The following is a 24,240-nucleotide window of genomic DNA, read 5'->3' as shown; positions in this document are numbered from 1 at the left end:
GCAGCAGGAAACTAGCCCCTCTATGAAGAGGGTCCCGACTCTTACAGAAATACTTACTAGCTGTTTTCCTTTCAATACAGATAAGGAATTAATTAGAAATATCAAGATGTAACAGTCAACAGATTCTTGTTGATTCACTCAGATTGATGGGAGCCGGGCAGGATGCTGAGTACTGAGTAAACACCCTCTGATTAAGAGCAGGGAAAGTGGTCAGATTTTTTCTGGCATTTCTTCCTCCTTCTCCGATCAACAGTTTCCCAAGTGCAACGTTTCACCATTTAGCAAATATTTTACTTCAATTATTTTTTTTTTTTAAAAAAGCCTAGTTATTTCAGAACTATGGCACATAAAGATAGCTTCTCGGATGAGGACGTACCACTGCTGCAAACAGACGTAAGGGTTTTTAAAGTCCATTAAACGAGGCAGAGCATCACTGCTCCAAATGGGGCTTCAGGGCCTGCCCTACCATTAGGCAGAGTGAGGTGACTGCCTCAGGCAGCTGAGGTAGAGGCTAAAGTAGAAGCAGCTATGTGGCATGGCCAACACAAATACACAGAGACACACACATATAGCCACCTCCAGGTGGGGTCAAGGATCCCGTCCCCATCATTAATTGCCAGCCTGCTCAGCTTTTGTAGATGAAACGAGGGAGATTTTATAGATGAAACCATCTTGCGCTTCACCTCAACCAGCAAAATGCCTCAAGAAACAGCCTTGCTAGGCTGATAGCCATCATGGCTTCCCAACCCTCGAAAGAGAGAGCATGTGGTGGAGGTACAGTAGTACCTCAGGTTACATATGCTTCAGGTTACATATGCTTCAGGTTACAGACGCCGCTAACCCAGAAATAGTACCTCAGGTTAAGATCTTTGCTTCAGGATCAGAACAGAAATAGCGTGGCGGCGGCAGCGTGAGACCCATTAACTAAAGTGGTGCTTCAGGTTAAGAACAGTTTCAGGTTAAGAACGGACCTCTGGAATGAATTAAGTACTTAACCCAAGGTACCACTGTATATCTTCGGGGCAAGCAAAATAAAGTAGCAAGATCTTGCTTCGTAAAATTATACTGCACATACCAGCAAGCACCGATAATGCAGAGGAGCTTCAAAACTAACTCTCTCTCTCTCTCTCTCTCTGTGTGTGTGTGTGTGTCACTCCACAACCTGACACCAAACACAGAAAGGATAGCCCAAGTCTGATAACCCCATCCTAATGCAATGCAGCTGAATACACTGTTAACTGTTTTGATATGCAGATAGCTATGCTGAAGCCATTATATGTTGGGGTGGGGCATGATGGTTCAGAGATCTCAGCCAAGCAGAAGAGATAAGCACCTGTTATGTGTTAATGCGGCAGCCCAAAGGGGCTTGCATAAGAGGAAGCGTGTGACCTGCAATGAGTTGTTGAGTAAAGTGCTGCTGTCCTTGGATCCTACCTACTCCATTGGGTCCATATTCCCCACCCCCTCACCCATCAGTCAGCGTTCCATGGCCACTGAGCATGCACAGTTTTCATTGAGCTGTTCCCCAGCCCCCAGCCCCAGAGTTCCTTGAGAGAAAGGTTGGTTGTTAAACCCAGTGCTTTTTTTCTAGGGGGACGCAGGGGTGTGCATACCCCTAAACATTTTGTGAATCTAAGTTTGGCCTCATTGAGGGGCAGTATTTCGATATGAGTACGAAAATGAGAGTATCCCTAAACGTGTGTTTTTAGGGGGGGGAAGCACCGTTAAACCACTCTGGAAACTGCTCCTCCTAGGGAGGAATGTGGGTTTCTTAACAACTTCCTAACAAACTACAGCTCCCCAAAGTTTTTTGGGGAAGCCATGACAGTTTACAGTGGTACTGCTCACTTGGTTATAGCCATGGTGCTGATAACAAAGCTGCAGGTTCGATGGGACAGCTGTACATTCCTACACTGCAGTGGGCTTAGGCTGGATCAGCCACACCCAACAGGTAGATCATGATCTACTGGTAGATCACTGGATGTCTGTGGTAGCCCATTGGCTCCCCTGAAAAAAAGCTCAACACTTTTGCCCTGGACTCTTAAAAAATGGGGATTTCCTTCCTAAAGAAATCTCAACAACTTGGGTAGATCACTGTCAGTTTTTAACTCTGAGTAGATTGCAGTCTCTTGGGAGTTGGCCACCCTTGGGGTTGCTAGATGATCCAACCCTACAATTCTATCATGCTTTAAATGCATGGTGTGAATGTGGCCTTTTAATATAAAGGTACTGGGTCTTTTTAGATGGGCATTACCAATTTACTTTGGCACGACATTACTGACAAGACAAATCTCTGCTGCCAGGAACTTGCAATTGCAACATAGGGAAGACAACTGAAGGGTGATGACCAGTGATGAGTCCAGGTTTAAGAGACCCCTTTGGGTCCTCCCTCAGCGTGTCTACCTCCTCACTGCAGCAGGGCCAAGGGGCTCTTGTCAGATGCCTAACCCTCGGCAGCAGCCTTGGGTGGATAAACAGGGAGGGGAGGCAATCGATTCAATTAGACCGAATGGGCTTTAGGCTTGCTTTCCATAGGGGAGCAATGAGACCTTGGCGGAGACTTCATGGAAAAGGTGGGTCTGAAGGAGGGGATTTGCAAAGAGGGCAGGCACCCTTAGGAAGTCACTCTTGTGGAGGGTCAGTTCCAACTAAACCTGCCCCAACAGTTTTAAACCATTTGGGGGGGGGGTTGAGGTGGATTAGAAAGTGACCAGCCTTTGAAAGCTGCTGCACTGCCCAACTATTCTTATCACTGGAACATTCTTCCCCATACCCAAGCTAAATCTTTCTTCCTTGCATTTAATCCGATTAGCTGCTGTGATGCAACTCCAGGGAGAACGATCCGTGTCCGTTCTCCTTAAGCAGTGCTTTTAAAATAAGAAGGGATGTGTGCAAGATCGCACAAATGCAAGTTAAAGCACCCATTTGAGCTGTAGCTTCACCAGACGCCACCTTTAAACATTGGGAAGAATGGGATACGAAAACAGTGGCCTAGATTTTCCAAGGACCTGACCCAGAAAAACAGCAGCTTCCTATATACTTACAACCCTATTCATTCTAAAGCCATGTCATTAACTAAACATGGCCAAGAAGTGTACAGAAGTCTGGACCATCAAAAGAAAGTTTCCCTAGGTTATGCAACATAAAAAACTTAACGTCAACAAGAGATAAGCTAGAAAAACATTTCCAGGTTCTAGGAACCATCAATCTCCTTTCTGAAGGAGCTGCAGCCTCTGATAGCACACCAGTATTTTCCTCCTCTGCATTCAGGAGGTGGAAGCTCTTGCCTGGCTAGAGATCCAGCACTGACAACAACTTTCCCTGGTGAATTTCTGCCTGCTGAACTTAAAAGATGCAGAAAACTCCCTGGGTGGGAAACAGGACAAAACACACTCCTCTGGAAGATGCTATGCATGGACAACCCAACACTGAAGGCCAAGTTTTTATTCCCCAAATGTTTTTGATTGAGTTTCTACTGAAATGAGGCTGCATTTTAAGGTTGTATTTTAATCTTGTTTTTTAAGCTGTATTTCAATCAATTGTTTTTATATTTGGTGTTAGCCGCCCTGAGCCTGGTCTTGGCTGGGGAGGTTGGGGTATAAATAAAAAATATTACTATTATTATTCCTCAAGCTCTCAACATCCTCAAACATTGCAGTCCCACAACATCTGGGGACCCAAAGTTGTGTGTTTTTTTAATTGTTTTTATTAAAGGTTTTATTGGGTTACAAAAGGAAAGCAGAACAAGATGTTTGGTAGCAGCTTGGCTGCAGTTGTTGCTGGAAAGAGGAATACAAGGCACCATCCAACCGCCTTAGGGACTCCACTCTGGATTTGTGTGGCGTTTTCTTCTTCCAAATATCCCGCAAGGCAGCAAAGGTTTAGGACCAGTTTTCCTTTTCCTAGATGAGGTACCCTCACCTGGTTTAGCTGGCCAGTTGAAGCTGTTCCCGGGGTGGCTGCTGTCACATGCTGACAGCATCTAGGAGCCACAGGTGAGAACAGAGTGGGGGGGGCAAAGGTGGACAAACTACCCCAAGAGTACAATGTCCCCCCCCCCAACGGAGATATTATCCCTCCCTTGCCACAGCACACACGTCTCCCACAACTATTTAAATCACCTTAATTTAAACCCAACCCACCCATTCTGCAAGGTGTCAGAAATGGAGCGCGAGGACTGGAAAGGGACGTTTCAAGACACAATGTCCTAGACAGATCCTGGCGCAATGGGACGTTCTCAGCTTGCTTCAAAACGCACGTCAGCTGCAGAATGGGAAAAAGGCCCATCGAATCAGGCCATCGCTTTGCTTCCACTTGCTCAGCAACTCTTGCAGCCAGCGGGGTGAGGGGGAATTGCAGTTTGCCAGGCTCGGTCCAAAGGCTACCGTGTAGCCTCTGCATTCACTAGGTCAAGAGGCATTTGCCAGGATGCTGGCACACAACATCTGCATGCACAGCAGCCAGGTTTCAGCAGCTCCGCAACGTGAAAGTAGCCATCTTGCTCACTTCTGAAAATTACTTGGGGCTGCCTGGGTGTGAGCTGTCGTACAGCAATTAAGACGCATGGTGCTGCCAAGGATCCAGAGTTCAAGGCAAGCTGTCAGGTGCTCATTATCGAGGGAGACCCAGGCCATAGGGGGAAGGGCTGGAGCTCCCGTGGTGGAACATCTGCTTTGCATGCAGCTTTCAATCTCTGGCATCACCAGGTAGGTTCAGGAAAAGGCACCCTGCCGGAAACCTTGGAGATCTGCTGCCAGGCAGCATCAACAATGCTGGCAGCTGATAGGCCAATGGTCTAATTGATTCCTAAATGGCCCAAAACACAGAAAATTCAGTGGCGGCCTACAGCATAAACAGGATGGATTGGACAACAGCTCACCGCCTTAAGGACATCCGAGGCCCAAACTTCGCGAGAGGCGCAAATCAGACAATCAAAATCATTTGCATCTGTATTTTAATTTTTATTCACATCCCTGCCTCACACCAGTCAGAGGCTAGAAAACCATATAAAAGCACCTGTTCAGTGAGCAGGGAGATTAAAGTTTCCAGAAAGGAGGAGAGAAGTGTTTTCAATACATTTGTAGTCTCTGAACGGCGACTGGAACGCCAACCTTGTGCGAAGGAAGCCCCGCTAGAGGCTTGGTGTGGGGTCTTCACTCGCCAACCTAAATAAGGAACCCGTCCCTTGTCAGCTCAGAAGCAGATACTTTCCAATATAAGGCTGCTTTGAATGTCCCTCTTTTCTGCTGTGTTTCCTCTCCATGTCCCAAGAAGCTCGCTCTATCTCTTGCGAGACGAGAGAGGTGACCTAATTCTCATGTTGGCAGCCCCCACAAGCTCTTATCAAATAAATAAGGGGACAACAGAAGATAGCTATCTAGGCAGAGCAAGACCCCAAAGAAGAAGTGGGGCACCTATGTTCCTCCAGTGATGGGGCTGGACTACAATTCCCATCGTACCTGACCACTGCCTATGCTGTTTGGGGCTGATGGGAGTTCAACAAAAATATGGAGGACCACAGGCTCCTCTAGAGGGAACCCAGTGCTGCTACGGAGCTAAGAGGGTCAGGAGGCACCATGCAAAGGAAGTGCAAACTGGGGGATGGAAGGAAGAGAGGGAGGCACATGTGTGTGTTTATTAAGTGTAAGAGAAAACACAGTCTGACAGTGAGGGAAAGGTTCTGTCCCGGAAAGCCTTCTCCTCGACCATCGTTCACAGCAACAAGAAGCTAAGCCGCACACTGCAGGACAAGGGGTTTCCCCCCCCGCCCGCCCCACCCAATCCAACTGTAGTCTTCTGAAAATGATGTCCTTTCCTGGCATTTTGTATCTTAAGTCTCAGATGAGAGAAATCTCCAAGCCCCACGACAAGCGAGAGGCGGCAAAGGCAGGCAGCGGGGAGAAACCCGTGTGCTTTCCTCACGTCAGCGTGTGATAGGTGAAGCGTAGGCAAGGAACCTAAAGGAAGTTACACAACAGGGGGCTGGGGCGACTGAGAGCTAGAAGGGCCCGCAGCCATGCGCGCCCATGTTCCTATTTGGCCAGTCTTCTACCGAAAGGGCCACTTTGGCCTCACAGAAGGAGGGGAGGGGAAAGTCCGGGAATCAGGGTCGGATTAGTGGCTGCCGAGCATGTTTTTAATCGTCCCTCATTTTCCCTGCAGGGTTAGAGCTGTGAGTTGCCAAGGCCAGGCTGCTCTGGCCGGGTGCAAAAGGGGGCGGGGGGGGTGGGACCCCACCACCTCCCTAACCGAGCCAGTTAAGGTTTTGATTTGGAGATGGCCAAGCCGATGAGACCAGCCAGCCCGGCTGCGCCCAGAGCCATGCCGCCCACGATCGCCATGCCAACCAGGCCATCTGTGGAGAGAGAAGAGGGAAGAAAGGCGTCATCCTGGAACGCTAGTTAAGGATTGAGAGGCTCCTCAAGAGATCTTTGGATTGCAGCCTGCAGGAGGGGGGCTGGACCAACCCGGTTGCCATGGGGACCAACTTTTTCCATCACCACCTTTTCAGAGGAGGTGGTGGAAGAATAGCTGCTGCCACCTCCCAGGCCGACGGCCCTCACCCTCTCATTGGCCTCTGGCAGTGCAAAAGTGATCCCTGTGCCGTCTTATCCAACCAAGGCACCAGGTCCTCATTGCTGGTACTTAAGAGCTGTTGACACGCCTTTCCGTCTCCTTGAGAAATACTAGGAGGCATTTCATAAAAGGCGCTCAATGATGGTTGGGTGTTTTAATGCATTCTGCTCTCTGAACGCATCGGCTTAGTGTACATGTCTAAAGCACGATGGTTTGTTGGGCAAGGAATTACGAAGAACGTCCCTGCGCTCTCCCCATTCCTACACACTTGAAAAACAAAAAGCCTCCTCAGTTTGTTAAACCACATTTCCCCCATTGCTTCCAAACTGAGAAACTGTTTTGGGTGATCCCCACAAACCTTGCGTGAAAAAACATCTCGGGGTTCAAGACCCGGCATCTCCAGCTATGGCTGGGAAAGACTCCCTTCTTGAAACCCTGGAGAGATGCTGCCAGTCAGTGCGCTGAGCTAAGCGGACTGACACAGGCCTCAGTTTCCTATGTGGAGTCATCACTTGGTTTGTGAGCACAATTCAAAGTGTTGGTGCTGACCTTTAAAGCCCTAAACGGCCTCGGTCCAGTATACCTGAAGGAGCGTCTCCACCCCCATCATTCTGCCCGGATGCTGAGGTCCAGCGCCGAGGGCCTTCTGGCGGTTCCCTCATTGCGAGAAGCGAAGCTACAGGGAACCAGGCAGAGGGCCTTCTCGGTAGTGGCGCCCACCCTGTGGAACGCCCTTCCAGCAGATGTCAAAGCGATAAACAACTACCTGACATTCAGAAGACATCTTAAGGCAGCTCTGTTCAGGGAAGTTTTTAACGTGTGATATTTTACTGTATTTTTGGTTTTTATGGAAGCCGCCCAGAGTGGCTGGGGAGGCCCAGCCAGATGGGCGGGGTATAAATAATAAATTATTATTATTATTATTATTATTATTATTATTGTTGTTGTTGTTGTTGTTGTTGTTGTTGTTGTGAGAAATGCCCCAACCATGGTTTACTGGGATCAGAATTAGTGTGTTTGAACAGAGCCTTAAAAGGTGGGAGGGAAAGGGTTGCGCTCCCCACACCTGGCCCCCTAACCTTTCTGCATGGCCCTCTTGATGAGCTTCTCCAGCTCCATGGCTTGCGTGTTGCTTGGCTCCGTCTTCAGCAGCCCCCGGATGTACTTCAGAGCTTTCTCATATTCCTACGAGAAAGAGAGAAGAGCGTTAATGCACCTGTGTCTGGGGACATCATGCGCAGTACCCTGTTGCCCAACACAGATGGAGGGAATCAGTATGTGGGGCTTTCTAGCTTTGGGGAAAAAAAGTGATGAGCTGGATGGAGGCTTGGGGAGAGTCAAGGAAGGTGGGGAAAGGAGTTATGTACACTTAGAACTAGGGTCACGCAACAATGTGGACCACGACTGTGGTCAGACTGGACACAGAGCACCTTAGCTAACCTACCGTATATACTCGAGTATAAGCCAACTTTTTCAGCACATTTTTTTATGCTGAAAAAGCCCCCCCTGGCTTATACTCGAGTGAGGCAGGCAGCGTCGGGAGAGGGACGAGTGGCCCGAAAGGAGCCCTTTTGGGCTGCTTGTTTTTCCTCCACTGCTGCTGCCACCACCAGGTTTGTGAGGTGGTGAATCGGCTTACACTCGATTCAATAAGTTTTCCTAGTTTTTTGTGCTAAAATTAGGTGCCTCGGCTTATATTCGGGTAGGCTTATACTCAAGTATATACAGTATGTAAGGGCTGCTGAAGTGGGTTTCAAACACCCCAAGAAATGAAGTCCATTAGCAACAACAGCTCAATGAAACCTCCACATTCAAAAGGAAGGATGCCTCCAAGGACCGGAAAACAGGGACAAACAACAGGCAACAGTCTGATTCTCAAGCTTCGAGGAGGTCATCTGGATGACCACTGCCGAGGGCAGGATGCTAAGGAAGTCCTTATTAAGGAGACAGAATTCCTCTACAGGGGAAAGAGGGACAGTTCAAAAGTCTCCTGCCTCAGGACGTTAAGATCTCCCATTCCCCCTTTTAGCTCAAGGCAAGGAGTTTAACCTGCACAGGAGATGCAAACCCCAGAGAGGTGGATGGGGAGGGCGGTGGCTGCTTGAGCAACCTTCTGAAGTCCACATGCCAGAGGTGGGTGGAGCAACAAGCACCACCTTTGTACAGTAGGCTGGTTTCTATATGCACACTTGCAGGAGGCATGATTAAAAGACACTTTACTGCCAGACAAAAAAGACTTGGGGTGGTGTTGATGCAGAGCGAGTAAGGGGCGTGGCTAGGGAGCATCCCGGGGGCCAGGCAGAGAGGCCTGGAGGGCCACACTTGGGCCTGAGGCTCCCTGCCCCTGCCACAAGTTTTGAGAAGGACAGGATTTGAAGTGGGGGGGGGATTCAGGGCAGAATCCCACCAAGGTGTTCTGCTGGTGCATGGCTGCTCAATGGAACTCCCTCTCCCCATGTGCCCCCAACTGCTCTGCAGGATTGGGGAGTCCCAGAGCAGAACGGAGGATGCATGAAGAGATTGGGGGGGGAATTCCGTTGCACAGCTACTTTGCTGGATACTGCCCTGGATTTCTTGGCTGCAAGCCTAACACTTTCCCGGTAGCACAACCCAGACCCCAGCAATCAACTGCAGCTTGCCATCATTTGCACTGACGCTCTCAGGGCTGCAACCCCAGACATTTTGAGACCCACTACAAGCAATAGAACTCCCTTGCGCAGGATTGCACAGTTCGGCTGTGTTTTGCACCGCTCCTTCCCTTTGGGCCCAAGCTCCTGCTTATCTCGCGCCGTTGCCTCCACACACACACGCCCCATGTCTGAAGAGGGTTATGATCTGCTGCTCTCGCAGTCTATAAAAGCACAGAGATAAAAGGCCCAGCTGAGACTGATACATGTGGGCACCACCCTGGTTTTGACAAGGTTTATGGAGTTGGGATTAGCTGCCAGAGATAAGAAAGGGCCTGAGGTAACGGGAAACGCAGGACTTTCACCCTGGAGAGGAGAGTTAACATCTCCCTCACACGGTGGGGGAAGCGAGCTTGAAAGATAGGCAACGTCTCAAACACTGACTGAGATCTCTCCCCCGCTCCCCATTTGGCAACCCAGGCAGAAAACACATCTGTTGCCTATCTGCAAAAATCTGCAGGATACAAAACATTTCGAAGTTTTCCAATCTGTGTAAGGAGGAAGTGGGTGAAAAACAGAAGCTCAGCTTTCCTTAAGTCAGATTTGGGGACAGAGGATGGAACAGGGGAAGACTTAATGCAGCCTCCAACTTTCTGTCGCCTGATTGAATCCTCTTGAGTGCCAACTGCTGCTCTTCTATATATTCATTCATCGGAGCCCTGGGGATACAAACAAATGCTATGCAGGGCGTTCTGTGGAGCTAGCCCCTGTGGATGCTGTCCAAGTGAGGGATCAGCAACTAGCAGCCCTGGGCCAAATCAGTTCCAGTTTGGGAGAAAGGGGCAGAAGCTAGGAGAGGTAATGAGGAAGAAGAGCTCACTTGCTTGACGCCACTTTGAAGAAAGGAAGAACGATTCTTGACCTTCCTTCCCTCTTTGCCTCTGTCCCACTGACTCGATGTCACATGTTCTCCTCCAGAGCAGAGTGGGGCGCTGGGTTTGGGCAGATCATCACCTCCCCACCCCCTGCACAGAGGCCAAGCTCAACAGGTGGGCAAGTCTATCTGTCAATCACCTGGCACCACAATGACACTAGGAACATATCGAGTCAGACCATTGGGTCATCTAGCTTGGTATCGTTTGCATCGACTGGCAGCAGCTCTCAAGTGAAAGTCTTACTCATTTTTCATCCCTTTTTTTGCCTACATGACTTGGAATCAAAACATTTATTATGGCTTATTTATTGCATTTATATACCGGTATATATCCCACCGTTTTCTCCATGCAGCTCAATGTGGCTTACATGATTCTCCTGCCTCCTCCTTTCATAGAATTGTAAACTCGCAAGGGAAACTCAAGGGCCATCTAGTCCAACCCCCTGTAAGGCAATCCCCACAGCAGCCACCATGGTCCTACTATGACTCTAACCACTACACCACACTGCTCCCATGGGCTTTGCAAGTGCCAACAACTGGCTGATCATCAGGGTTCACAAAGCGCTGTGCACAAGACTTTTCATGAGACTTTTCACAGATCAGTGGGCCCAGCAGACCCCAGGTTCTTTCCCTGACCTACACCTGACATCACATACACTATAGGGTGGGTGGGTTCCCTGAACAGTCTCACAGCACAAATAGACAGGCTTGGTAGGCCTAATAAGGCCCGAGAGCTAGAGGTGACCCCGCTGCTGCTTTAGAGGAAATTACCTCCCTAAAAAAAGTTAAACTTTTCGTGGATTTTAACTATACGCCTCATCAGGATCCCATCTCGCCTGAACAACAGAGGTACAAATATAAGCAGGTCCAAAGCTAAGGAAGCAGGCAGGGCCACCAGCAGAGACTTACCTTCAGCCGGTAATTGGCCACCGAGAGGTAAAAGACATAATCACGCTGCTCCTCTTTGTTCCCTTTGGGCAGCAGCTCTGAAAATAAAAGGGTCAAGAGTGTAACGTTTACCTATATCTGTTTAGAGAGAGATGGGTCTGAGGGTTTCTCCATTTTACCTGCCTCCTACAGCTCACGACACATACAGACACAAAACACAACTTGGAACTAGAGTAACCCCACCTGGATTCCTGACAACCGAATCCCAAACGACACCCCGGCGCCTGGACTTTGGCAAGCCGAAGGTCAAGAGAGTGTACGGAGAGCTGCCGTGCAAGGAGAGCAAGGACACTGTGCCAAGGAGGTCACGCCCGACCGATGAAAAGACAGGAATGGGACAGATGCACACACACAAAAAGAAGGGGGAGGATGTGGCAGAGGCGGAAGGACAGGAGGCATCTCACCCGCTGCCACGTACACACAAAAGGTTTTCTTTCCCCACAGTGCAGAAGATCCTTTGATACTCCAAGGGAGGTGGGGGGGGGGGACTCATAGCGGAAGTTTATGGTGCGGAGAAATGAGTTTTTTTCTCCCCTCCCCAACCGATTATGGCAGAAATGTGGGAGCTGCTCAATTAATTGACTGGCAGCAGATTCAGGGCAAACCACGCAGAAAAACGTACTTATTTGCAGAAAGCATAATTGGCACGTGGACCTCTTTGCCAGTTAATGCGGTGGTGGGTTCAGGTGGCTGTGAAGGAGGGTTATGCAAATCTCAGCCATGTTTGGTAGATGAACTTCCACGTTCAGAGACAGTGTGCTGCTGAATACCAGGTGCTGGGGGAGAAGGGCTAGTCATGCCCTGCCTGTGAGCTTGCTGGAGGCCATATGATTGGCCGTGGGGCCGGGCGGAAGAATGCTGGACTAGAAACACTTTCGGTCCAATCTAGTAAGGCTCTTATTAGAGCAAGTGCTTGCAGGTGGAGATGTTGCAGTGTAAGAAACTCAGATACAGTGGTACCTTGGTTTACAAACTCCGCAAAACTGGAAATAGTGTCTTGGTTTGAGAACTTCACCTCGGTCTAAGAACAGAATACGAACGGTGGAAGGGTACCAGCAGCGGGAGGCCTCGTTAGGGAAAGCACGCCTCAGTTTAAGAAAGGTTTTGGTTTAAGAACATACTTCCGGAACAGATTAAGTTCGTAAACCAAGGTACCACTGTATATAAGCTAGGGGCCAATGGATCTTTAAACCGAGGTTGTAGATGGCAAAATGGAATGCCTAGTTGCCATTTTGGGGTAAAAGGTAAAGGTAAAGGACCCCTGACAGTTAAGTCCAGTTACAGACGACTCTGCGGTGGCAGTGCTCATCTCACTTTACAGGCCGAGGGAGCCGGCGTTTGTTTGCAGACAGTTTTTCTGGGTCATGTGGCCAGCATGACTATGCCGCTTCTGAAACCAGAACAGAGAGGTACCTATTTATCTACTTGCACTTTGTTACATGCTTTTGAACTGCTAGGATGACAGGAGCTGGGACCGAGCAACTGGAGCTCACTCCGTCATGGGGATTCGAACCGCCAACCTTCTGATTGGCAAGCCCAAGAGGCTCAGTGGTTTAGACCACAGTACCACCTGCTCTATGGATTAAGACGGCTCTAAGGTCTTCTTCTGCAAATGTCAGACTGACTGTGATTGAGTTTCACTGAAACATCAGGCTAATTCCAATGACAACCTTGAGCTAGGTTAAGAACTTGGAGGACTTAAAGAAGAAAAGTCACTTGATCCAGGGACAGTCCACATATATACTGGCCCATCCCTACCTGTTTTTCTTCATGGTGACACAAACCATTCATAACATAGAAATATTCTTCACAACTGTGACCAGGGCAGTGGGATGGGGTAAGTGAAGACAAACTACAACAATTAACCATAACTTTGTTCACTGCTCCTGTTCAGGCTGCAGAGAAAAAGCATTTTAGTTTCTGAAATTGGTTCCGATTGCGCAAATAAAATGTAACAGGTAGGATGTGGCATTAGCGTGTGAAAACAATCAAGATCCAAGGATCCCTGGGCATGCACCTCCAGATGGTGGAGATGTCAGGCACCATTCAGGCTTCTTCACTTGGTTGCAAGCGGTCGATAGGTAAAGGTAAAGGTACCCCTGCCCGTACGGGCCAGTCTTGACAGACTCTGGGGTTGTGCGCCCATCTCACTTAAGAGGCCAGGGGCCAGCGCTGTCCGGAGACACTTCCGGGTCACGTGGCCAGCGTGACATCGCTGCTCTGGCGAGCCAGAGCCGCACACGGAAACGCCGTTTACCTTCCCGCTGGTAAGCAGTCCCTATTTATCTACTTGCACCCGGAGGTGCTTTCGAACTGCTAGGTTGGCAGGCGCTGGGACCGAGCAGCGGGAGCGCACCCCGCCGCAGGGATTCGAACCGCCGACCTTTCAATCGGCAAGTCCTAGGCGCTGAGGCTTTAACCCACAGCGCCACCTGCGTCCTGGCAAGCGGTCGATAGCCAGGTGCAAAATGTGCCTGGCTAGTTTCAAGCACTTGGAAGTTTGTAATAAAAACTACAAAATAACCAACAGGAGTGTACAAAAAGGACACACTGTGGAGCTCAAATCAATCAATCAAATCAAAATGGGGTGGGTGTTTCAACCACTGCTTTGCGATTAGCTGAATGGATGTCTTGCTTGGCAAGAGAAATCAAGGAGTTGGCCCGTGGATGTTCTAGTCTGTTGATCTACTGCTCACCTTCCAGGAGTACAACGCCCTTCTTGATGTCCTCGTTGTATTTGCTGCGGACCAGGCACCAGGCGTACTCAAATGTGGTCCCTTTGGAGACATTGCCTGAGCTCACCTCAGCATTGTACTTCTTCTCAAATCTCTGTGCAAAAGAAGAGAGGGATGGTTAAGCTGACACCAGTCTCCCAGGAAAGGCAAAATGTGCCTTTCTGCCCCACTTCGCCCACCCAATTCACAGGTTTTTCCTGAGAATACATCAGCAGGGGTCAACCTGACACGATCTTGGCCACAGTGGGCCACCAGGGGGCAGGTAGGGGGCCTACAGTGACAAGGGACTCTGGCCCAGTGTTAGAAGCCAAGATATGAAAGCTAGGAGTTAAATGGGACCTCAAACCTAGGTTATGGGCACAACAATGGAATGTCTAGGCACGCTTTTTTATAACAAGAATACACAGCTGAAAATGAATGAACTGCAGCTAAAATATTATGTTTATTCTTCACATGGTCTAGTCCTTCCCCTGCAAAAGGCACCTAGAACAATGGGAGTTTTGAATGCTTCTCTGGCCTATAGGAGAGTTGCTTCCATTGGGCCACTTGTCTGTGGTGGGCGGAGCCAGGAGCGGAAGTGGGTGGAGCCACAGGTGTGCCAACAGCCTACATGCAAATGTCAATAATTATGCGCGCACACACACACACACACACACACACCTTCATCCAGATGAGCAGGATGCACCGACTCACAGGGACTTTTCAAGCAATCTCCCATCCATGCACCTAACAACCATGTCAGCAACCATGGAATAACCAAAAAAATGTTGCTGATTCCAACAGAAAATGGATGGCAGGGGAAGGAGAGGAAGAAAGACAAGGAGAAGCAGTTCGGAATTCCAAACATTTGGTGCCATTTCTCTGCAGGGCAACAGCGAAAGGGTTGGCAGATCCAAGAGTTTCCTTTTTCGGCTTTTCAAAAAATAAATAAATCACCACCCTAAATAATTTTTTGTACTTGTGCGTGGATAGTGCCATCTCGGCTACTCACCACCGAACTTCAGAAATAGAAGGGGACAGGTGCAGAACCAATTATGCAAAAGGAATGATGTACAAGCACATAAATTTCGACAAAGGTCATAGAATTCAGCTCTACCAGTTGGGAGATTTATTATTATTTTAAAGCATTGAGTACCTAGTAAGGACAGATGATTCCCAGATGAGGAATTGCTCCAACAGGAACCGGTGACCCTGGCTTAGCAGCCGGATCTTCTATGAAGCCTTACGCAAGCATCGGAATAACAAGAAGAGAACAACAAGCACCTCCGAAACCAGACACTGGTCTTTTTGTCTCCCATCAATGGATTTGGTCCGGGCAGGTCGCACCAACTGCCGCCCAAGGCTGCCAGGCTGTTTAGTGCTGGAAAGTCAGAGGGGGCTCTTCGTTCCGCAGGCACACAAACCATTCAAACCCCATTTCATGAAAGGGCTCAGAAGGGAACGTGCAGGGGAAAGGGCTGTAGCTCAGTGGCAGAGTGCCGGCTTTGCGGGCTGAAGGTCTTGGGTTCGATTCCCAACATCCCTAGGTAGGGCTGAGACACGCTCCCTGTTGGAAAACCTGAAGAGTCGCTGGCAGTCTGTGCAGACAGCACTTAGCTAGGTGGAGCAATCTTCCCACTCAGTATAAGACACCCACCCCCCATTTAAACAGGGCCATGCAGTTGTTTACAATTTTATTGGGTAGCCAGTCATTTTAATGACTGTTCCGTACTACTATTAATTGTGGGTTGTTGTTTTTTCACATTTTCATACTGCTGCACACCACCCTGATACTTTATGGGTACTTTTTCCAGCTAATCAGTAAAATTAATATAAAGAAATATAAAGATCATTCACTCTCACAATGAAAACAATGTGACCTTCAGCGGGGCGGTGGTGTAAAGAGGTTTGAAGTGATGGCTAAAACCAGCCAAAGATCTGTCCAAGTGGCTGCAGGACTTCTCAGAAGCCTGCTCAAAAACCGGCGTTTACTAAAAACAGCCGCTCAAGGAGAGGAAGGTCACCTGCCATAAAAGCGCCCTTTTAATTTCGTCGGAAAGGAAACAGAACTGTTTAAACAACCCTCTGGTTGCAACACCACTGCTCAAAAGCCTGAAAACACCCAAAGGAAGCCAAGAGAAGAGCTGAAGAGCGCCTTGTCCTCTGTGGGGTGGGAGCTGGCAGAAAGGAGTCAGCAACTAGCAAGCCGCCCTTCCAGTTGCAAGCCCAGGGGCAATGGGGGGGGGGATGCATGGAACCTGCTGCCAGTTCACTTTAGGGTGGGGAACTGGAGGCTCCATCAATGTCTTGAGGGCTCCGGATTCCATACATTGCTGGAGCCTCCAATTCCCCACTAGGCCAAGCTGGCTGGGAATAAGGAGAGATGGGGCTCAGCAGCATCTGGTGAAGGGTCACTGATCCCACCCAGCTTGCAGGGTGTGATGGTAGAGCCCAGGCCGCCTTGGTAGTATGGGGACTGAATTAAATCCAAGCAGGGTAAAAACCATTGATTTAAACCACCAAGCCGGGGGGAGAGAGAGAAATAAATCAACTGAAAGGCACACCAATTTAAGTCATGTTTTCCCCCATTATGAAACAGATTCACTTGAGAAGCCAAAATTCTCAGGGAGTCTGCTGTAGGCTCAATGGAGGTTCTTGGCAAGAGATAGGATGACAGCGCCAGTGAAGAAGGCATGTTAGTCCCTGCAGGTCAAGGAGGACATCCAAAATAAATACTCCGAGGCTGAGCTAGGAGTTCTCCCACCAGTACCAACCCCCACCAATTTATTATTGCACAAGTTTCTGCAGACTGGAGTCCACCTGAAGCGTTATCTTCAGGGAGAAGCTTGGGGGGAAATTACCCCCAACAGAAGCTTCCTAAAAGGAAAAGGATATACTACCACCTGGGGAGCATTTTAAAAAAGGCATCCTCATAGGGAACTGATCACTGCAGACCTGCAGTCATCGCCAACAGCAAGCGTCCCTTGCCAAGGGTAGAATTTAAGGTATGTCCACCTGCCTAGGGTTGCCATCCGTCCAGAATTTCCCGGACACAGCCGGCATTCTGCCATCAGAAAGGGTGTCTGGGAGGAAATCGCTTAAATGTCCTGGAAAATCCAGACGTATGGCAACCCATGTTGGAAGTGTAGATTTTGGCGAATTTCCTTAAAAATAGCTCTCTTTTTGTTTGAGATTTTTGTGTCCAGATTTTCACTTTTTGAAATATGGCGACCCTATACCTGCCCACCAGATGACAACAGGTGGGGGGGGGTTGGGGGGGCCGGGAACAGCATCCCAGGCCAAATTGGTTCCAGGCCTAATTAGCTGACAGGCTACTAGCTCTACAACCTCCAGGGAGATTGGATTAATACAAGGAACATTTCTTTAAAAATGACTCCCACCCATCTATAGCCTGAAATTGCACTGGCCACTCCTGCACCTCAAGATTCAGCCATCTCAGTCAGATGCACGCATAGATCAGGCACCGGCATTTTAAGAGGCAGACCTCCGTATTAAATGGAGGTTTCCTTTTAAAACTGGGTTATGTTTTGAGAGAAGCACACACGCCCTGGTCACAGCCAACGAAGTCTCTTGGATCCTTCTCTAGCCCTCAGCAGTAATCACAGGAAATAGGTCACACATAGTGAGAAAATTTCAGGTAGAGGGATTTTATTATTATTAAGATGTTTACTATATTAAGTATCCCCGCAGCTACTCCAATGAATCCATGCTTCCCCCCTACTCTTAAACACATCAACACAGTTCAGATGTTAAAAAGCAGGGCTCGAAAGCACATGACTCTCCAGATACCATGGGACACCAATCTGAACTGTGGATTCCTTGACAGTATTGTATGACTTGACAGGCGCAGCTCCCAGGAGTTCAAGCATTGCAATTTTGATGTTCTGTTATATTAAGTGTGACCTTCTACTGTAATGTTTATTGACTGTATGAAAGCTACTTTGGAATCCAGGCTAATGGAAACAGGCATGGAGATACAATAATTCGCTCTCACATACCCAAAAGGCAAGGAGTCTAAATATTCATGGTTTGAACAATAAACAATAGTAAGATTTGCTTTCCAAGTCATGGAGATGCATGACTCTCTCTGTCCTGTATCCACCAGCTCCTGCTTCTGATTTGAGTAAGTGCCTTACAGATGTAAAGAGTGTGCCAGGAAAAAGTGCTTAATTTCACAATTGCTCCTTAAATGCAGATAGATTCTGCAATACAAAAGGAAACTAGTTTTAGACTGCATTCCTGTGCACTATAGAAAGCTCTGTTGGTACCTCACCATGCCAGTATTTCTACTCCCAGCAGAACTAGCATAGGTCATTGCAAGCTGATATTGGTCATTATGATAAAACATTAGCATGCATTGTTGTGGAGTAACCATATATGAATGAGAACACCAAAACCACAATTCAAGTCTCCAATTTGAAAAACCAGTCCTTATTTGTGGTCACTTAAAATACACCCTGATCGTTTATCGTTGTGTAAGACATACATGCCATGCGATTTTCCTATTTCCAGAGGGGTAGCTTGGCTGAAACCAACTAACAAAGCATCTTGCGCCACCTGGAAGGCTAACAAATTTATTACGGCGTAAGCTTTCGTCCATTTCATCAGGTGTACGAAATGTCATCCTAGGTTACAGGTGTACTTAAGGTTAATAGACGGGGCAAGGTATTATCATCACTGAGGTCAGAGAGGAATGAAACGCTGAAAAAGTACAAGACTAATAATTATGTTATTAAGAGTAGCCATTCACAACAAAGTTGATGGCGCTGATACAGACATCCTGGAAATTCCTTATTGTTCCATACCTTTCCTCCTTAGTGACTCAATTGACCCTGAATGCCCAATTCCAACTGCACACAGCCATAGAAACCTATGGTATCTTCTTTCCTAAGTTAGCACATTCAATGTAAATGCAACATGTAGGATCAAACAAAGCACCAATTCTTTAAAGCCAAACTGCTGCTCAGAGACTGCAAAAACAGCAGCTGCATTGTCGGAAAAAATATCACTGAATCAGTGCTCTCCTCTGGAACAAATAAATGTACCTACTGGAATGAAACCTACACTGAATTCAACAATACCCATGCATAAGTGTACACATTTAGGCTTGGGCAGTTAAGCGCTCAAGAGCTATTGGAAGTGATTTGATGCCCCCTAGTGGATTTGCTTCACTTCTTATGCCAGTTAGGTAAAGGTAAAGGTACCCCTGCCCGTACGGGCCAGTCTTGACAGACTCTAGGGTTGTGCGCTCATCTCACTCTATAGGCTGGGAGCCAGCGCTGTCCGCAGACACTTCCGGGTCACGTGGCCAGCATGACAAGCTGCATCTGGCGAGCCACTGCAGCACACGGAACGCCGTTTACCTTCCCGCTGTTAAGCAGTCCCTATTTATCTACTTGGACCCAGGGGTGCTTTCGAACTGCTAGGTTGGCAGGCGCTGGGACCGAACAACGGGAGGCACCCCGCCGCGGGGATTCGAAATGCCGACCATGAGATCGGCAAGTCCTAGGCGCTGAGGTTTTACCCACAGCGCCACCCGCGTCCCTTCTGCCAGTTACTTCCTCACAAATAAATCACAGAATTGTAGAGTTGGAATGGACCCCAAGGGTCATTTAGTCCAACCCCCTGCAATACAAGAATTTCAACTAAGCTTCCTTGATAGTGGATCCACTCAGTGGATTTGTAACTGGCTGACTGACCGAACCCAAAGGGTGCTCATCAATGGTTCCTCTTCATCCTGGAGAAGAGTGACTAGTGGGGTGCCACAGGGTTCTGTCTTGGGCCCGGTCTTATTCAACATCTTTATCAACGACTTGGATGATGGACTCAAGGGCATCCTGATCAAATTTGCAGATGACACCAAACTGGGAGGGGTGGCTAACACCCCAGAGGACAGGATCACACTTCAAAACGACCTTGACAGATTAGAGAACTGGGCCAAAACAAACAAGATGAATTTTAACAGGGAGAAATGTAAAGTATTGCACTTGGGCAAAAAAAATGAGAGGCACAAATACAAGATGGGTGACACCTGGCTTGAGAGCAGTACATGTGAAAAGGATCTAGGAGTCTTGGTTGACCACAAACTTGACATGAGCCAACAGTGTGACGCGGCAGCTAAAAAAGCCAATGCAATTCTGGGCTGCATCAATAGGAGTATAGCATCTAGATCAAGGGAAGTAATAGTGCCACTGTATTCTGCTCTGGTCAGACCTCACCTGGAGTACTGTGTCCAGTTCTGGGCACCACAGTTCAAGAAGGACACTGACAAACTGGAACGTGTCCAGAGAAGGGCAACCAAAATGGTCAAAGGCCTGGAAACGATGCCTTATGAGGAATGGCTAAGGGAGCTGGGCATGTTTAGCCTGGAGAAGAGGAGGTTAAGGGGTGATATGATAGCCATGTTCAAATATATAAAAGGATGTCACATAGAGGAGGGAGAAAGGTTGTTTTCTGCTGCTCCAGAGAAGTGGACACGGAGCAATGCTTCCAAACTACAAGAAAGAAGATTCCACCTAAACATTAGGAAGAACTTCCTGACAGTAAGAGCTGTTTGACAGTGGAGTTTGCTGCCAAGGAGTGTGGTGGAGTCTCCTTCTTTGGAGGTCTTTAAGCAGAGGCTTGACAACCATATGTCAGGAGTGCTCTGATGGTGTTTCCTGCTTGGCAGGGAGTTGGACTCAATGGCCCTTGTGGTCTCTTCCAACTCTATGATTCTATGATAGATGTCCCATCCAACCTCTGTTTTAAAACTTCCAAGGAAGGAGAGTCCACCACCTCCTGAGGGAGTCGTGTCCTCTGTCAAAGAGCCCTTACAGCAGGCATAGGCAAACACGGCCCTCCAGATGTTTTGGAACAACAATTCCTATCATCCCTGACCACTGGTCTTGTTAGCTAGGGATGATGGGAGTTGTAGTCCCAAAATATCTGGAGGGCCGAGTTTGCCTATGCCTGCCTTACAGTCAGAAAGTTCTTTCTTATGCTTAGTCAGAATCTCCTTTCTTGTAACTTGAATCCTTTGGTTTGGGTTCTATCCTCTGGAGAAGGAGAAAACAAGCTTGCTCCATCATGTGACAGCCCTTTAGAGATCTGAATCATTTGATTAAAGGCTGTTAACATGCTGCCTTCTATAACCACAAGGCTTCAATTACTTGATTTTACACATCTAAGAAACCACCTCTTCTTCTTTATCATGGATGTGGGTGTATGCATGCACTGCTCCCATCTTTAGCTCCATTGCAATACAGAACTGTGGGGGAAAGCACAGGGCACCTTCTAGGATGCTGTATTTGTGTAAGAAGAGGAATGGGAAACCAATTTCCCCCAGATGTTGCTGAACTGTGACTCCTGTCAGCCCCAGCCAGCATGACCAGTGAACAGGAATGATGGGAGCTGTATTTCAGCAACATCTGGAGAACACCTTGTCATGAAATTCTACTCAATCCAGAGCAGATTCCAATTTATAGTTAGCCGAGTAAAAACTTAAATACGTTCTGGATTCCCAAAAAATAGACCAGAGGCAGTAGTATTTCATCCAGCAGAGCTTTACTGCTATTGAAGGGAAATGAGCATAATGGTTATAAATCCAATACATTCAGGATTGGCCCTGTCCATAAGAAATCCAGTTGCAGCAGATTTAACTTAAGCTTACAACAACTTATAGTAAGTCTAAAAACTATACAGTGGTACCTTGGTTCTCGAACAGAATGCGTTCCAGAAGCCGCAGAAGACGTGCCAGGCATTTGGCTTCCGAAAAATCGTTCAAAAACCGGAATACTCGCTTCCGGGTTTTGATAGTTTGGGAGCTGATTTGTTCGGGAGCCAAGGCATTTGAGATCCAAGGTACAACTGCATATAAAACACCACACCAGAAGGAAAAGAGATAGAAAGAGAAAGTGAAACCCAGGCTCCTTCTGCCCCTACTTTTATAGTCAGCATGACCTTGACAGAAGAGATAACAGAATCAGTTTAAGCCAGCTGTACATCATGAACCTTCTGCTTGTTTCTTTCACACAGAGAAGCTTCCAGAACCCTTTTGAATTAAGCAGAATAGGAAAGATCTCTACACATCAGATCAATACTTATTGGTAATACTTTTTATTTATTATTTTGATAAGCATGAACCAATACACAATTCACATAAGTGACACATTGTTAATATCACATTTTAAACAGAATTTGTTAATACAGGTTTAATTTGGTGTTTACAATAAAAATATTGGTACCAAACTTCAGTTTTCAAAACATGCTACTCTTTATTGTTCAACTCCTTAACGTATTGTCTATCCTTAACATATACTTCAAGGCTTCAAAGCACATACATTCCAGTAATCCTTGAGTGTCATCAAGGTGAAAAAAATGGTACCCAGACATTTTGAGGTGCTTGCAAATGGAGAACCTTTAGGCGCAAAATGTGCATGGCGCCCTGCTAATTTTGAAACCCGTATACAGTGAATACCTCAGCTGTCCGCAAACCCTGCTGTTCAGAAATCCTAATTGGAGAACAGAAAAAGTCACTGCCGTGAAGCTGTCTCAATGTGTACGGGAGGGTGGGGGTGGAATGACCAGTCACAGGGAAGAAAGATAAACCAGCCCGTTTTTTTCTTGAGCTCTCTCTGACACTTTGATGAGGGAGCAGAGGAGAGCAAAACATAGAGAACATACAAGTTTATGTATAGCATAAGTAGCTAACTAAATTAATTTACCTACATAATTTAAAATCCAGTTTGTAGCTAATATTCATAATCATAAACAGTAGCACCCAGCTAAGCCAGAGTAGAGCTACTCTGATCCTATCACACTAAATTAATAAAGAGAGTCTGTGTGTGTGCGTGTGTGCTGAGAGGATCACACCTTTTCCAGCCAGAGGGCCAAATTGCATTTGCGGCAATCTTCCAGGGGCCACATTCCAGAGATGAGTGGGGCCAGATTTTACATTAGCTACATTTTAGCCATATAGAAGCTACTCACTCTCCAGACTGTATCCAGAGAAGCAAGAGGCATTATCACAGCATCATAGTTTAATGCTTCATATAAGCCAGGCAAAAACGTCTTGAGGGAGACAGGGGGTGCTTTGTACTTTCCCTCACTTGAATCCACTCAAGTCACTCCCAGCACTTCCCTTCTCTATACGGAGTGGCTGCCCAGCACTTCAGCGGAGGAGAGTACTGCCTCTTCCTAGTCGCTACCATGAAGCATTTCCACTGGAGGAGAGGAGAGGAAGCTCCGGCTCCACCTCATCTTCAGACCAGACATATGACCCACAGCACAAATGTAAAAGGTTACAGGAGGGTGCATTTTTTTAAAAAAGGAAGAACCACCCAAAATCAGGCCGTCGGAGAGGGAGAACGAAGCGACCAGGACGGAGAGCAGAGGGCGGCTATGCTGGGCCAAAAGGCCCGTCCAAGCCCAGCTGACTCCACGAAACTCAAAGGCGCCGCCCGCACTCAGTAGCCCAAGGTAGACTGCCCCTGGACCTGGAGGCTCCACTGAAATCTCGCGGCCCGCGACCAGAGCCAGGAGAAGAGGGAGACACACACACAAAACCCGCGCGCTCCTCCTCCTGTTAAATAAGGCTCCGACTCACCTGCAGATCCTCCAGCGCCACCACTTCGCTGAGCACCGACTCCATCGCGCCCAATCCAGGAAGCAGGGCCGGAAGCGGTCCTGCGACGGAAGCGGAACTTTAAAAATCCCACTCGGCCGCTCTAGGACGGGAGAGGGAGGCTGTCTCTATGGCGCCCCTTCTCAACTCTCCCTTAGTGCAGCCACGCCCCCTTACCTCGTGCGCCTGCGCACGCTCCCTTCCGCAGAGAAACCCCGAGAGATTTAAATGCGCCCGCGCGCTTGTTTGTGCGTTGGTCCGTTTCCATGGCAGCGGGGAGGGCGGGGGGAGAGTCTTCTGCCGCCGCCTCCCTCCATCTTCACGCTCACTGGAGGAAAAGGAAGCGCGCTTCCTCGTGTTTCCAAAACCAAACGCCAATAGGAGGCTGCCATGGCAACCTGGGGAGCAGGAAGCGTCATAGGCTAGGCGCGCTTTCCCATAGAAAGTAATGCAAAATGGATTAATCCGTTCCAGACGTTTAAAAACAACCCCTAAAACACCAATTTAACATGAATTGTACCCTCTAACGCAGGCATTCCCAACCTTCGGCCCTCCAGATGTTTTGGACTACAATTCCCATCATCCCTGACCACTGGTCCTGTTAGCTAGGGATCATGGGAGTTGTAGGCCGAAACATCTGGAGAGCCGCAGGTTGGGGGTGCCTGCTCTAACGAGACCATTGATCCAAAAAAATGAAAGCAATAAACAATGCACTGCAGTCACACAATCAGTAGCTGAACTGGGTTCCACACAGTCACAAAAGCAAAAAAAAAGCCGCAAAAACAAAGGCCTGAGGTGGATAAGGGCAATGGTGGG

General features: G+C 48.1%; 1 protein-coding gene across 1 annotated transcript; it reads right to left on the bottom strand.

Annotated features, from left to right (window-relative positions):
• Window positions 1-4,940: 4,940 nt before the first annotated feature.
• FIS1 (fission, mitochondrial 1) lies at window positions 4,941-23,566 on the bottom strand. Its single transcript, XM_081885283.1, has 5 exons — window positions 23,407-23,566; window positions 13,782-13,914; window positions 11,047-11,123; window positions 7,656-7,761; window positions 4,941-6,355 (listed from the first exon to the last, which is right to left on the bottom strand). The coding sequence occupies exons 1-5, from the start codon at window positions 23,449-23,451 to the stop codon at window positions 6,258-6,260; spliced, it is 459 nt and encodes a 152-aa protein (XP_081741409.1). The 5' UTR covers window positions 23,452-23,566; the 3' UTR covers window positions 4,941-6,257.
• Between the last annotated feature and the right edge of the window lie 674 nt (window positions 23,567-24,240).

The sequence above is a fragment of the Podarcis melisellensis genome, assembly GCF_964234715.1.
Source record: "Podarcis melisellensis genome assembly, chromosome: 13".
Classification (NCBI taxonomy): Eukaryota; Metazoa; Chordata; class Lepidosauria; order Squamata; family Lacertidae; genus Podarcis; species Podarcis melisellensis.
The sequence above is the reverse complement of the archived record's forward strand: the minus strand, read 5'-3'. Positions and strand labels throughout refer to the sequence as shown.